Source organism: Schistocerca gregaria, chromosome 2 (genome assembly GCF_023897955.1).
Source record: "Schistocerca gregaria isolate iqSchGreg1 chromosome 2, iqSchGreg1.2, whole genome shotgun sequence".
In the NCBI taxonomy this organism is placed as follows: Eukaryota; Metazoa; Arthropoda; class Insecta; order Orthoptera; family Acrididae; genus Schistocerca; species Schistocerca gregaria.
The window spans coordinates 638,268,358-638,284,386 of record NC_064921.1 but is presented as its reverse complement, the minus strand read 5'-3'; the positions used below and the strand labels follow the sequence as shown (position 1 = coordinate 638,284,386).

General features: G+C 41.1%; 1 protein-coding gene across 2 annotated transcripts in view; it reads left to right on the top strand.

Annotated features, from left to right (window-relative positions):
- LOC126334678 (juvenile hormone esterase-like) overlaps nucleotides 1-16,029 on the top strand; it is a 98,317-nt gene that overhangs the window by 3,551 nt on the left and 78,737 nt on the right. Inside the window, exons 1-2 of one of the 2 annotated variants that reach the window (XM_049997152.1) lie at nucleotides 28-246; nucleotides 344-425. Coding sequence is in view for 1 of the 2 variants with exons in the window: in XM_049997151.1 (XP_049853108.1) it covers nucleotides 344-425 (82 nt within the window). In the remaining variant the exon portion in view is untranslated. Of the gene's footprint in view, nucleotides 1-27; nucleotides 247-343; nucleotides 426-16,029 lie in introns of those variants that run through there. The other variant, XM_049997151.1, reaches the window with a different exon arrangement.

The following is a 16,029-nucleotide window of genomic DNA, read 5'->3' as shown; positions in this document are numbered from 1 at the left end:
TGTACACAAATAAATAACCAAAACTTCGTGTGACGTCATGCTTTGGGCTTTTGACAGTCCGTTTAAAATTTGGCGGTAAAAGACCTGGGAGACGTAAATAAATGTCAACTTAAGTGCTAATATCGTGTTGAACTTTTGGAGTAGTGTTTGCAATGTTCCGGTATAAGTTACCTTGAAAAGGAGTCGAAAGCAGTGAGCTGTCAGACTCTGTGCCACCTGACTGCGTTGATAGTGTATCCCAGTTCGGTAATTGCCGTGACTGAAACGATAACACATGTCATTTAGCATTAGATTACTAGTTTACCAAATATCGCATTTATTAACATAATAATACATGTTGCAGGAGAACTTATGTAACAATAAGTGAAACCAGCCTTTCACTTTTTTCGCGTCGCTGCTTTTTCGCACCTACAACAAACAAGAAGGTAAGCGCTAAACAATTCTGAAAAATTCTGGTACAGAATTTTCTTTTAATATAATCTATATTATATTGCCGTCGTGTTTTCTGCGCATTGTCACCAAAAGTTTTACATTTACTAATTTGATGCCGTTCTCCACGCTAGTCTATCCTGTGTAAGCTTATTCATCTTTGAACATATGTTAAAATCTACATAATCCTCTTGTCATTAGAAATGCGAAATTATATAGAATAGTACGGTACAGTAAGATCTACTATACAGTTATTAAAAATTGCAAAAAGAAGACGTGACCCATGTGGAAAATCTTTAGGCCAGAAACATGTACAAAGGTGTTGTCAAAAATTATCAATCTAAAACGCGAAAGTTGGTAAGTATCCGATACCACGTCCTATAATTTTAATGAATACTTAATCAGACTAGCAAATGATCTTATCCAAGATAACTTTCAAACTCATATTATACACACACTGAAAACTGCAAAATCTCTAGAGGGTCTGCATTTCTCAAACGGATCATACAAGATGAAATCATATTGGCAATGAGCTTGTTATAGAAATATTCATGTGGTTTTGATAATGTTGCAGACAGTATTAGAAATCAGACAGGACATTACATTGTAGCACTTCTGAAGCATATTATTAATTACTTCTTTTTTATTTTATCTCCCAAGTAAATTTTCAAGTTATCTAGAGGTTGTGAAGGTCATCTCTCTCCCCCCATCCCTTTCAGTAAAAGGGGTCCATGGGCAATCTTAACAATTGTGGGCCTGTAGCTCAGCTTAGTGGTTTCTCAAAGATCTTTTTGAAGCTGCTTTACAATTGGCTACTGGTACTATAGTTTATAAACAAAAACTCATTGCTGTCAGAAACATCAGCATGAGTTAGGCAATCACGATCCACAACACAGCAGTCTATGAATACGTGCATGCTGTTTTAAAAGTTGTAAATGAAAAGGTAATGGCTACTGGAATATTTTTTTGACCTTTTCCAAGTGTTTGACTTTATTCTACTAAATAAGTTGACAGCAAGGGGAATTAGAGGAATTTCATTAGATCACTTCTTACTAAATGATAACAAAAAGTTGTTCTTAAACAACATATAACTACCTGAAACATTTTAAGAAAAACAACATTGCTCCCCAAAAATATTTAATCAAATATAGTGTGCCAGAAAGGTAGACATCAGCTCCAGTCCTGTTTCTGTCATTGTAGACTATTTGAGTAACATTGTTAATGCCACATAGAAAGCTTTATTTGCAGGTGACACTAGCAGTTTGGTTACAGGATTAAACTGCAAAAATCTTCATTTGCTGTAGACACATCATTGTTGGAGCTAACACACTGGTTTCAAAAAATAAATAAAATAAAATAAACTTATTATAATCATTAAAAATAGTATCCATGATTTTTAATATATAACAGTTGATGTGAAATTTCTAAGATTATACCTGCAGAGCAATCTAAAATCAAGCACACCTCTTCAACTTCTTACAGCAAAACTATCATTAATCTGTTACATTCCATGGATACTGAATGCAAGCTGTAATAGAGAAATGGCAGTACAGACATACTGTGCACACTTCCAGTTGGTAATCAGATTTGACATAATGTTCTGTGAGAATACATCCTGTAGTCTAACTGTAATCAAAACCCATAAAAGTACAAGTGGAAATATGTCGAACGTAAAGAGAAAAGATTCATTCCTCTTCTTTTCCATACACTTTCCATTCTGTATATACTGTGGTGGAAAACAATTCACAATACCAAAAAATAATTAATGTAGAATAATGAATTTTGGGAGTACATTTATCTAGGTAAAATGTTTAAGTGACTAACTGCAAGATCACAGGTTAATGTAAGCGCAAGATAATCCATTTCTGATGTGAAATGCTGGTACCTTAGTAACTAGTGTAACAGCTAGAACATTGCATGCAAGTCTGCAAATGTGCATGCATTATGTTGTACAGGTGTTGGATGTCAGTTTTTGGGATGAAGCTCCACGCCTGTTGTGCTTGGTTAATCGATACAGGGACTCTTAATGCTGTTTGAGGAAGATACTGGATTTGTCGTCCAGTGATGTTTCATGTGTGCTCAACTGAAGACGGATCTTGCAGTCAAGCAAGTCAAGACAATATGTCGACACTCAGTAGAGCATGTTGAGTTACAACAGCGGTATGTGGGTGAATGTTATCCTGTTGGGAAATGCCCCTGGAATGCTCTTCATGAGTGGGATAACAACAGGTTGAATTACCAGAAGGACATACAATTTTACGGTCGGGGTGTGTGGGATAACCTTGAGTGCTGTCATATGAAATAGCACCCCAAACCATAACTCCAGCTGTGGGTCCAGTGTGTTTAGCATGCAGACAGATTGGTTGCAGGCCCTTAATGGGCCTCCTCCTAACCAACAAACATCCATCATTGGCCCAGAGGTAGAACCAGCTTTCATCAGAAAACACAACAGCTTCATACCCTGCTCTCCAATGAGTACTTAACTTGACACCACTGAATTCGCAATTGGAAATGGTTTGGGGTCAGTGGACTGCACGCGACAGGGTGTCTGGTTTGGAGTTGTCCTTAAAGTAACTGATTTGTAAAAGTTTGTTGTGTGCTGCAGATGCAGTACGAAGCATCAGAACCATACGTCGAACTCCGTGGTTTTCCCTCTTGGTAGTGCCACATGACCGTTCAGAGCCCAGTCGTCTTGCAGACAAACGTTCTAGTGACCACTGCTGCCAGCAATCATGTTCATTGTTTACATTCCTGCCAAGTCTTTCTTCAGTATCAAAGAAGGAATATCCAGATTCTCATAGCTCTATTACGCAACCTTGTTCAGACCCAGTGTGGTATTGATAATGATGTTTTAGTCATGTTCAAGGGATTCTTGACTAACATCAACTCACCATGTCTAATCTTAAATGTAACTAACACTCACAACATTTACAGACTGTATTTAAAGCAAACCTGATTTGCATTCTCATAGTGGCTCTACTAGCTTTACGTCTATGCAACTGCAGCGTGAAATTTTAGTAGCATAATCTTTCACATCTAACTTTTGTTTATGTTGCATAACTCCTCCTAGATGTTCATAATTTTTTTCCATCATTGTACAAGAAGCAGTAGTCTTCATAAGAGAATACTTACCAACCTTCAATGTAGACCTATATCAATAAAATTTTAAAATTAAGAACTGAAATAATAGGCTATTCTCATCTCCCATGTCAGAATGTCAGTCTATCAACAAAATGTCCTTCACAGTAGAAAGTCAATGTAAAAAAAAGTGAAGCCATTTGAGGTGAGCAACAGTTCCCATGTTGTAAATGAATTCTTCACCAAATGAAGTGGAATTTTATAATATAAAATTACCAGACATATTATAGCAGGTGGGTAAGTGTGCGATGAACTGTATTAATTATATGTATAATAAAGTGCATTAACACAGTTATTTATACGAGGGCTGTTTTTTTTACCCCAGATTGGCTGTAAATAAAAGAAAAATGTACATAAAATAATAATTTTATTACCAAAAGTACAGTAAAGTCTTAAATTATTTTTCTACATAATCGCCAAAACAATTGAGGCACTTGTCATACCTTAACACAAGCTTTTCAATGCCTTCCTTGAAGAATGTTGCCGGCAGTGAGGACAGGTAAGTCTTCGTTAGTAGCGAAGTGCTGCCCACCTAACCATGACTTCAGTTCTCGGAACAGGTGATTATCACTTGGGGCTAGGTCCGGGCTGTATGGTGGATGTTCCCATTTAAACTTTTTGAGGAGGTCTTTTGTCCTGTTGGCACTGTGTGGTCAGGCGTTGTCATGGATCAAAACAACTCCAGACGAAAGCATTGCTCTGCATTTGTTTTGAATGGCTCTGCGGAGACGACGTCAAGTTTCACAATAAACTTCCTTGGTTATTATCATAGCTTGCTCCATAAAGTTCACCAGCAGCACTCCTTTATGGTCCCAAAACACAGTGGCCATTGTTTTTCTTTTCGTCAGTGAATGTTTAAACTTTTTTGGCTTGCTTGGGGAAGCAGTGTGCATCCACTGCTTTGATTGTTCCTTTGTTTCAGGATTGTCATAGATGACCCACATTTCATCACCAGTAACAATCGACTTCAAAAAAACTTTTCCTTCATTGGTATAACGTGTGAGAAACGATAATGCTGATGCCATCCTTTGCGTTTTGTGGTTGGTACTCAGCATTTTTGGGATCCAACATGCACACAATTTCCGATAGCCTAGGTCTTGAGTCACAATTGTGTACAAAGCAGACCTTGAAATATCTGGAAATTCACCAGACAGTTCGCTAATTGTAAACCTTTGTTTGCATCTCACTGCTTGATCAACACGCTCAACGAGGCCTACAGTGGCGACAGACTTGCGACCTTGTCCACCTTCTTCATGGACGTCTATTCATTCTTCTTTAAATTTTCGACACCATTCCCGAACACTACCATCACTCATAACGTTTTTACCATACACAGCACTACATCCTTCTGCTTGCAGACAACGGATTACACTTCATAACTCACATGTGGCGGGAGCATCGAGCGTAGCGGCCATGTTTACACGGATGTAGCTAGGCTACGACTGACACACTGCAGCTGAAAACAGCAGAGGTTGTGGTGGGGGAGCTGCGCAATCGTATGACGTGCAGGTCCAGCTCCTCCCTACCTCTTACTTGCTTAGATGCACGATCGGAGGTTGGGGGGGGGAAAAAAAAAAAAAAAAAAAAAGCTGCACCCGTGCTTATGGTGAAAGTTGTCCACAGCAGTCACTAGTGGTAAACTATATTAATGTTGAAGCTTCCTTAGAGATTAAAACTGTGTGCCTCATCAAGACTCAAACTCGAGATCTTTGCCTTGCATGGGCAAGTGCTCTGCTGACTGAGCTCCACAAGCATGACTCGTGACTCATCCTGGCAGCAAAGGTCCTGGGTTCATGTCTGTCAGGCACACAGTTTTACTTTGCCAGGTAGTTTCATATTAGTACACGCTCCACTGTAGATTGAAAATCTCATTCTGTATTTTTATTTATCGTGTCACAAGCAAACTAAAAAAACAATATTAGATACATACATACAATACATACAAACATACAATACATACATACATACATACATTATGGTTTATAAATTGAACTAGTCAAGAATGGAATAAATGATTAGACACAGATTGTGTTGTCAAACATAAGGTAATTTTAATCTATACGTGGATGCCCCGAAATTTGCAACGTCCAGTGCACTTTGTGTAGCGTTTACGAGGTCCTCCATGGTGCACACAGTTGGAGGTAATGTGCACTGTAGTAGATGTGTTGATGTCTGCACGGCAGCTCCACAGTCTCACTGGAGAGAGTCCACCTGGAAGCCCCACCTCTCCAGATTACTCTGGGATCTTGTGACAGAAGAACGCAGGCGGTTGAGTGATTTCCATGTGGACCATTTCTCTGAGTGGCCTGGGGGAAGAACTTCTTGCGGGATCAGCCACTCCTCCAGATGCTGGCATCTGACATGCCATCTCTTCTCCAGGTGTTGATGTGGAGTGTCAGCAAGTGGTTCTGTGCTGTGAAGGAAGCTCTTTCTAGACACAAGTCTTAGCTGTGCCGGTTGGTGGCCATGTAGTGGGTGGGCTTCGGATGTTAATGCCTTCTTCATTTCACTCCGTGCTGCTGTATCTCTTCGGATGTCTGGGGGGGATATGCCGGATAAGCAGTACAGTTTTTCCACAGGTGTGGCTCTTAAACAAACCCTAGTGATACGACATGTCTCATTCAGGGCAACATCAACTTTCTTTGTATGTGTAGATCTGCACCATACTGGGCAAGCGTACTCAGCTACAGAGTAGCAGAGGGCTAATGTGGATGTGTGCACTGTGTCTGGCTGTGCTCCCCATGTTGTTCCAGTCAGCTTCCTAGCCACATTGTTCCTGGCAGCCACTTTTTGCTTTGTTTTTAAGCAGTGTTCCTTATATGTAAGAGCACGGTCCAGAGTGACTCAGAGGTATTTTGAAGTCTTGCAGTGTTCTAAAGAGGTTCCTTCCCAATCTATCTGCAAGGCTCTACTAGCCTGTCTGTTTTGGAGGTGGAAAGCATAGGTCTGGGTTTGGTTTCAATTGATTGTCCCTGTAATAGGCAGTTAATTATTTCAGAGCATCATTTAGCTTCCACTCCACCCTCTCAAAGCTGTGATCTTGTGCTGTGATTGCTCGGTCATCTGCATTTATGAAGCGTTATGTTCCTTCTGGTTTTGGCTGGTCGTTAGTGTATATATTGAAGAGGGTGGGTGCCAGTACACTGCCCTGTGGCAACCCATTTTTCTGCTGCCTCCATCTGCTTCTTTGTCCTTGATATTCCACAAAGTATCTTCGGTTCTGCAGAAGTATTTCTAATTAGACAGGTTAGTTTGTAATCCTAGGTGAGGTTGTATAGCTTCAGCAACAAGAGTCTGTGGTTGACAGTGTCGTAGGCGGCTGAAAGATCTATAAACACCGCTCCTGTTATCTGCCGCCTTTGGAAGCCGTCCTCTATATGCTGTGTCAAATTCAACACCTGTGCTGTGCAGCTGTTCCCTTGTCTGAATCCTGCCTGTTGGGGGATCAGTAATGGTTCTATCATATCTATAATTCTTTGGATGATCAACCTTTCCAAAACCTTATACAGGTGACATAGGAGGGAGAGTGGCCTATAGCTTTTGGGGTCATCCCGGTCCTTCCCCTGTTTATGTATAGCTATAATTTTTGCTTCCCGCCAAGATTTTGGTATCTTGCCGCTCTTGTCACAATTCTTCATTAGCTCAAGTAGCCAGCACTTTGCACCTGGACCAAAGTTCTTGATCTGTTCACTTCTTATGTCATCTACCCCTGCTGCTTTTCTGACTTTACACTTATTAAGAGCTGAGTCAAGCTCATTCAAACTGAATGGTTGAAACAGAATGTTTCCCTCTTGTTCGGGCTCCCTTTCCAGGGTTCGTCTCCCAATTTTATTGGCATGGTCAGGTTTACCATTTTTCAAAAGCTGTTGTGCGATCTGGTATGCCTTCACATTTGTATGCGTATTGGGTTGGGAGGGATCATTGTTAAGGTATCTTAACAATCTCCAGGCCTTTTGACTACTTCTACTCATCTCACATTCTGTCATCAGTTTAATCCACTGTTCTCTCTTCGCCTCAGAGATTGAGGAGAGAGTATTTTGCGCAGCCAGATAAGTTTCCTCGCTATAAGGGTTTTCTTCATATAGTCGATAGTATTTGTCCAGAGGAGCAGCTGTTTCAGGTGTCTGACCCTGCAGATACATTGTCCTACACCCTCTTGGAATTGATGCCCGGGAGCAATGTTTGACAGTTTAAACAAAGCTGTCATACTCTTCAGGAATAGGTCACACAGACTTAATCTCCTTGTCCAGCATCTTAGCAAATTTTTTCCAATCAGCCTTCTTGAAATTGTATCTCCGTTTGAAATTCACCTCCTGTGGCCTTATTGCTGGAAGAACTTGACACAGTAGTGGCCTGTGTTGAATCTTTGGTATGGGTGAGCACACTGATTTGAAGCAAAGCTGTGTGATGTCTTCACTCACAAATAGGAGTTCAGGGTTAAATCCACATAGCCACGTGCCACTGTTGAAGGAAGGGGGTATCTTGCTGTCATGTATAAGAGACAACTGGCAGGATTCAGCCCAGGAGAGGACTGCCTCCCCATTTTCGTCATTTTCAGAGTATCCCCACAAATGACTATGGCTGTTAAAGTCACCGATTACTACATACATCTTGCTGTTATGGAAGTTCCTGGGTGGTGTGAAGGAAAATGCAGGCGAAGGGGGCTTATACACTGAGGTAACCACGCAGTTACTCAGCTCCACTGAGATGACTTCGATGTTAATTTCTACAGTGCAGTGAGCACTGATTATCTGAAGCCCTGGTCTTACAAATATAGCACTTCCATACTGAGAGTGCGGTGTTTCTGCAGCTTGTTTCATGCCCGGTATTTTTGGTCGTCTCTGTCGCTCATCTCTCTGTGTCTCTTGTATATACAGGACGTCACATTTTTTGTCACGGCATAGGTTGGATAACAGATGTTTTTTGGCTGATGATATGCCTTCAATATTTATAGATACGATAATTAAAGTTGGCTCTGATAAGGACCGTTTATTTACTCTCATGTTTGCTTGTGGTGTGAGAGAATCAGCCGTCTAGGTATACCTAGACGCCCAGGGGATGCCCGGATGTGTAAGGCTTAGTTGTCGAGACGCACCCTTTGTGGAGGCTTCTCTCATGTCCCCCTGTATTAATGTTGTTATACATATATGAAATGTTTATTCCCCTGTTTTTCTTTTTTTGTTGACTTATCCTATTCCTATACAAGCTTTCACAGGACCAAAACAGAATAAATAACTACTGCAAACTACTTTAGAACCTACTTGCTGCATACTCTGAATTCTTGCCTAGGTCAACTGCCCCCCCCCCCCCCCCCCCACACACACACACACACACACTCACTTACTCATACTCACTCTCTTCCCTCCATCACGAAATTGTCGATTTCTTGATGTCTCTGGATGTGTGCTGTCAGCTGATCCCTTCTATTAGTTAAGTTATGCCGTAAATTTCCTTTGCCCTCGATTTTGATTCAGTATCTCCACATTAGTTATTTGATCTATCCCTCTAGTCATCAACAAGCTTATGTAACACTGCATTGCAAAAGCTGCTATTCTCCTCCTGTCTGACATGCTTATCATCAATGTTTCATTTCCATACAAGGGCACACTCCAGACAAATACCTCCAGAAAAGACTTCCTGACATTTAAATTTATGTTCAGTGTTAAGAAATTTCTCTTTATATTTTAGATAAATGGAAGCACTGTGTGGCCATATTCAGTACTAAAAATACATAATTACCATCAGACATGAGGATCTTAACACAGAGTGACCCCATTTATAACCACCATAAAAAAAAGTACAAAACAGAAAATATATACAAAAATACAGACTCTCATACATGTCAAATTATTGGAACATTTTAGGCCCATATAATAATAACACAACATTTTTCTATGAGGTGTATCATATACTGCGTTGATTACTTGCAACAGATATCTTCACTTTTACTGCAAACAGTAATTTTAAATTTACAGAAGAGCCTATCTTGTAACCTTAGCAGTTGCTGATCCATCGTACAGTGAGCTTGTAGCTTACATAGCCAACTAGCTAAGCTCAGTATTGCAAAAACAAGCATCATAGTGCCCTCTATATTCCAAAGTGTACAACATTCAGACATCAAATTCAACAAATACCATCAACAGAAAAAAATAAAGCTTACATAAAAAGTATCCTTTAAAATCACATGGCAATTTTTACCATCAGTAGTCATAAAAAAAACTTTAAAAACACAATACAGGCATAATAAAAGAAATACAATTAAGTTACACCCTCTTACATGAAGTACAAAAGAATTTTTTTATTGGACTATACCTAATGTAAAAGCACGCAATAATTGCTTAAAAACATACAGAAAAGTTAACATTAGAAACAGCGTTTTTACATTTCCAAAAACCTAGATTAAATGTACAAATAGTAACACTTTACAGTGGGATGCTATACCCTATCTTATCATACTCAAAAACTTGACCAACGTAACGATTGATGTTATCAGCATAAATTCTTACAGGTATTTACAAAATAATAATATCTTTTTATCACTTTTTATGAATGGCTGTTAAAGTTTTGTTATGATTTCTGACGGTAAAAATTGTCACATGATTTTAGAGGTTTTTTTGTGTAAGCTTTGTTGTACACTCCTGGAAATGGAAAAAATAACACATTGACACCGGTGTGTCAGACCCACCATACTTGCTCCGGACACTGCGAAAGCACTGTACAAGCAATGATCAGGCACAGCGGACACACCAGGAACCGCGGTGTTGGCCGTCAAATGGCGCTAGCTGCGCAGCATTTGTGCACCGCCGCCATCAGTGTCAGCCAGTTTGCCGTGGCATACGGAGCTCCATCGCAGTCTTTAACTCTGGTAGCATGCCGCGACAGCGTGGACGTGAACCGTATGTGCAGTTGACGGACTTTGAGCGAGGGCGTATAGTGGGCATGCGGGAGGCCGGGTGGGCGTACCGCTGAATTGCACAACACGTGGGGCGTGAGTTCTCCACAGTACATCGATGTTGTCACCAGTGGTCGGCGGAAGGTGCACGTGCCCGTCGACCTGGGACCGGACCGCAGCGACGCACGGATGCACGCCAAGACCGTAGGATCCTACGAAGTGCCGTAGGGGACCGCACCGCCACTTCCCAGCAAATTAGGGACATTGTTGCTCCTGGGGTATCGGCGAGGACCATTCGCAACCGTCTCCATAAAGCTGGGCTACGGTCCCGCACACCGTTAGGCCGTCTTCCGCTCACGCCCCAACATCGTGCAGCCCGCCTCCAGGGGTGTCGCGACAGGCGTGAATGGAGGGACGAATGGAGACGTGTCGTCTTCAGCGATGAGAGTCGCTTCTGCCTTGGTGCCAATGATGGTCGTATGCGTGTTTGGCGCCGTGCAGGTGAGCGCCACAATCAGGACTGCAAACGACCGAGGCACACAGGGCCAACACCCGGCATCATGGTGTGGGGAGCGATCTCCTACACTGGCCGTACACCTCTGGTGAGCGTCGAGGGGACACTGAATAGTGCACGGTACATCCAAACCGTCATCGAACCCATCGTTCTACCATTCCTAGACTGGCAAGGGAACTTGCTGTTCCAACAGGACAATGCACATCCACATGTATCCCGTGCCACCCAACATGCTCTAGAAGGTGTAAGTCAACTACCCTGGCCAGCAAGATCTCTGGATCTGTCCCCCATTGAGCATGTTTGGGACTGGATGAAGCGTCGTCTCACGCGGTCTGCACGTCCAGCACGAACACTGGTCCAACTGAGGCGCCAGATGGAAATGGCATGGCAAGCCGTTCCACAGGACTACATCCAGCATCTCTACGATCGTCTCCATGGGAGAATAGCAGCCTGCATTGCTGCGAAAGGTGGATATACACTGTACTAGTGCCGACATTGTGCATGCTCTGTTGCCTGTGTCTATGTGCCTGTGGTTCTGTCAGTGTGATCATGTGATATATCTGACCCCAGGAATGTGTCAATAAAGTTTCCCCTTCCTGGGACAATGAATTCACGGTGTTCTTATTTTAATTTCCAGGAGTGTATTTGCTGTCTGGGTGTTGTATGCTTTGGAATATAGAGGGCACTATGATGCTTGTTTTTGCAATACTGAGCTTAGCTAGTTGGCTGTGTAAGCTACAAGCTCAAAGCGTATTTGGCAACTACTAAGATTACAAGATTGGCTCAACTGTAATTTTAAAATTTTTGTATACAGTAGAAGTGAAGATATCTGTCAGAAGTAATCGTTACAGTACACCTCACAGAAAATGCTGTGCTATTATGATATGGGTGTAAAAGGTTCAAATAATTTGATGTGTATGAGAATATGTATATTGTTCACACAGTGACCAAAATTGGTCTTAAAATAAAGGATTTCAATATTTACAACTGATGCTGCCATGTATCCAAAACATATTGACAACAAGGCTACAACCCTATCTCAGTCACTTCTAAACTCCTGCTTCCTTTTGATGTCCTTCAACGCGCACGCGCGCGCACACACACACACACACACACACACACACACACACACACACACACACACACACACACACACACACACACACCTTTCTTTTGTGATTAGTATTTGTTTTCTAAATTAGAATTGGTATTTGTTTAGCAACTTGTTTTTTTAAATGAGTGTGTGTTTATACAAATATTCTCTATTATTTTTGACATAACTGAGCCGATTGATCTGGGCCTGTGGTTAACTGGTATGTCTCTATCAGTCATTTTATGTACTGAAAGTGTAACTGTTGTTGTAAGGTGTGCCATGAAAATGTTATCCTCAGGAATTATAGTTGCAAGGTAGACTGGGGACATTTTAGTTTCATGGCTTTTATATTTCCGTGTGTAATTAGTAGTCCTATGTTCTGGCATTACTCAGCTTATTTATAGCTTTCATAATGTATAATATATAAAGTGGACTTGTTGCCATTTCCAGGTGGTTCTGATAATTGATTTGGCTTCACTGAGCACTGGCTTATACAGGGTGCATGCGGAACGATTTGAAGTGGAATGATGATATACAATTAATTGTTGGTAAGGTGGGTGCCAGGTTGAGATTCATTGGGAGAGTCCTTAGAAAATGTAGTCCATCAACAAAGGAGGTGGCTTACAAAACACTCGTTCGACCTATACTTCAGTGTTGCTCGTCAGTGTGGGATCTGTACCAGATCAGGTTGACGGAAGAGATACAGAAGATCCAAAGAAGAGCGGCGTGTTTAGTCACAGGGTTATTTGGTAACCATGATAGCGTTACAGAGATGTTTAGCAGACTCAAGTGGCAGACTCTGCAAGAGAGGCACTCTGCATTGTGGTGTAGCTTGCTCGCCAGGTTTCGAGGGGGTGCGTTTCTTGATGAGGTATCGAATATATTGCTTCCCCCTACTTATACCTCCCGAGGAGATCACGAATGTAAAATTAGAGAGATTCGAGCACGCACAGAGGCTTTCAGACAGTCGTTCTTCCCGCAAACCATACGTGACTGGAACAGAAAAGGGAGGTAATGACAGTGGCACGTAAAGTGTCCTCCGCCACACACCATTGGGTGGCTTGCGGAGTATAAATGTAAATGTAGATGTATTGATGGTGCCTGATGTTTTATTAAACTGGTTCCTCTCAAGCTACTGAAGATATTGCTCTTGGCAATTTGTGATATCTGCTACTCACTAGCTTGTCTCTGACCTGTAATTGGGACCGATGACCAAGCAGTTTGGTCCCTTTCCCCCCTTTTAAACAGACGAACCAACCAACCTGTAATTCTAATGCATCAGTTGTCTTTCTTTGGGTGTCAAGTTATTTTGTATTCTGGAGATGAACTGACAACCATTTGGCCAGAGAAGCAGTTGCAAATAAGATCTCTCCTCATGTGCAGATGGAGTAAAATCCATTGTGCTGCTGTTCCCTCTAGTAAACTCTGTACTGTCATGAATACTGCTGCTGCATGCCGCTGTTCCATTCCTCCCAGAAGGGATCAAGCATAATATGTTGCCTCTGTATTGGTCACACCAGATTAATCCATTGTTTTCTCTTTTTTATGAACCACTCCCATTGTGTTTGTGGGGCCTTAAAGGCAGTAGTTCACATCATGGTGGAATACCCTTTCCTTCTCACTCTCCATGATAAATGTTGTTTTCCACTCATTATGGTGGACAATGTATGCACATTGTCTTTCAGAAGTGCTAGTCCTGCAAGTTATGCATGAGAACGTCTGTGAAGTTTGGAAGGTAGGGCATGAGATACTGACGGAAGTAGAGCTGTGAGGACAGACCTAGGGTTGTGCTTGTGGAGCTCAGTCAGTATAGAGCACTTGCCCGTAAAAGTCCAAGTCTCAACCAAGCATTCAGTTGTAATCCACTAGGAAGTTTCAATGTACAGACATTTATGCTGGTTCTTAATTTTCCCTGAGAAATTAGTTTTTATTCAGAGAGATTTCATTTTCAATTACTTTTCAGCCGGGGCAGAGGGATTGAGGATGGGGCTTCTACTGCCACATGCTGAGACCCTTGACACCACCTATTCTTCCAACTGCCTTGGCGCTCTCTCTCTCTCTCTCTCTCTCTCTCTCTCTCTCTCTCTCTGTGTGTGTGTGTGTGTGTGTGTGTGTGTGTGTGTGTGTGTGTGTGTGTGTGTGTGTTTTAATTGGTTTTGGGTGCAGTTAGCCCATTTCTCTGTCACATGCTCTTTTATCTATTAGGGATAGCACTCCACTGAAGGCAAGACTTTAAGGATTCCTTATCCGTTACACAAGCTAATGGCAAAAGAACAGTTGAATAGCTTTTTATGCTTTCTCCAAGACAGTGGGTCCTGTTCCCAGCATCAATATTTTGACTCTAATGAACCAGGGGAGGTACAGTTGTTTGCTGAGCCCCAGTGGCCACTTGCCTGCCCCCACCTACATACTAATCTGATTATTTCTCTCACCTTATTTTGCAGTTGATTGTCCAATTGAAGTCCATTACATTTTTAGCCTTCTAATATTATCAATGTCTTGGCTAGAAGGCATTCTTTACTCCATAACTGTCTTAGCTCTTAATCGAATTGGTGGGGGGATCAGGTGGGGGTGAGGGTTCTCTCACTACATTTAACTCCTGGGATTACGCTTGTCTGCAGTCTGACGTGTATACCAGCTTAACCCAATTTTCACCACCTTGATTTACTCCACTCCTACATACTTCAATAATTTAGTAAAAGTTGTATCTGGCGTCTCTACCTCAGATGACGTATCTGTTGACTGAAAGACTCATGACATTGCTGTTTAATCCCATAACCCACCAACCAGCCAAGTACTGAAACTGACTGCCTTTAATGTACCACACTTGCCTAAAGTGTAATAATAATAATAATAATGATGATGATGATGATGATGATGATGATGATGATGATGATGATGATGATGATGATGATAATAATAATAAGCATAAAAGTTTTGATATAATAGCTACTTGCTTATATTAATGTTTAGATTTCAACATAACTAACAGAGAATAATAATTTACATGATATAAAATCAAAGAAACTCTGTTTCTTTCAGTTACTTCCACTGGCAGTGAGGGATGTTGTGACATTGCTTTATTTCTTCATTTCTTTTCCTCGGTGTCGACATACTGTGTTGCTACACAGGCTGAAAAATGGGGGTTGGAAGATCAATACTTACTACTTTAAATGATACAGCCGACAGGTGCATATTTGCGTTTCACAGTTCTTTACTTTCTTTGTTCACAACCTCCCAATAATACACAGTTATATAGCCAGTGCACTATTGGTTAACTTTCGACAAGCCTCATTAATAGCTTGCAGGCAAACATCCACATACTGCTACAATAGTATACTGTTTAACATCTATGAGCAGTAAAAGCCGTACCACACAGTTCACAGAATAAAAAGCTACATATGGAACAGGCACTGTCATTGTTTTAAGACACGGCCTAATTGTGTTACACTTATTTCACAGTTAAGTAGATGCACTGTTGTTGACCTAACCAATACAGATTCCTCGTCTGAAACTCGATCGTGGACTGACTGTCTTGGGACCAAAATTCGGGCCCTTATGTATCCTCACAATAAGAGTTATGGAAACTACACAAAGTTTGATGTTTAATTTACAGAAATTACAATTGAGACTTAACTCACTCAAGTAACTGCATATATCGGAAAATTGGTTCTTTTAAGCAGTTTCTTCTGCCACAAGAGTTAGGCCAAATTATTTGTTTAAATGATGAAATTACCAGATTTAGTTACACAAGCAATACTTTTGACAAAATTGTTAATCACTTTGGAATTAATAATGGGCTAGCTTTGCTAACATGTTTTCAAATAGATCCTTTAAGAATAGTATTAGTTAAGAATACTATTAGTTGTTTCTCCAAATGTTTAAAATTAGTACAGAATTTAAGTTATGAAACAATTACTGATTTCTCCATATAACAAAAGATACTATCTAGGTACAGTCAAA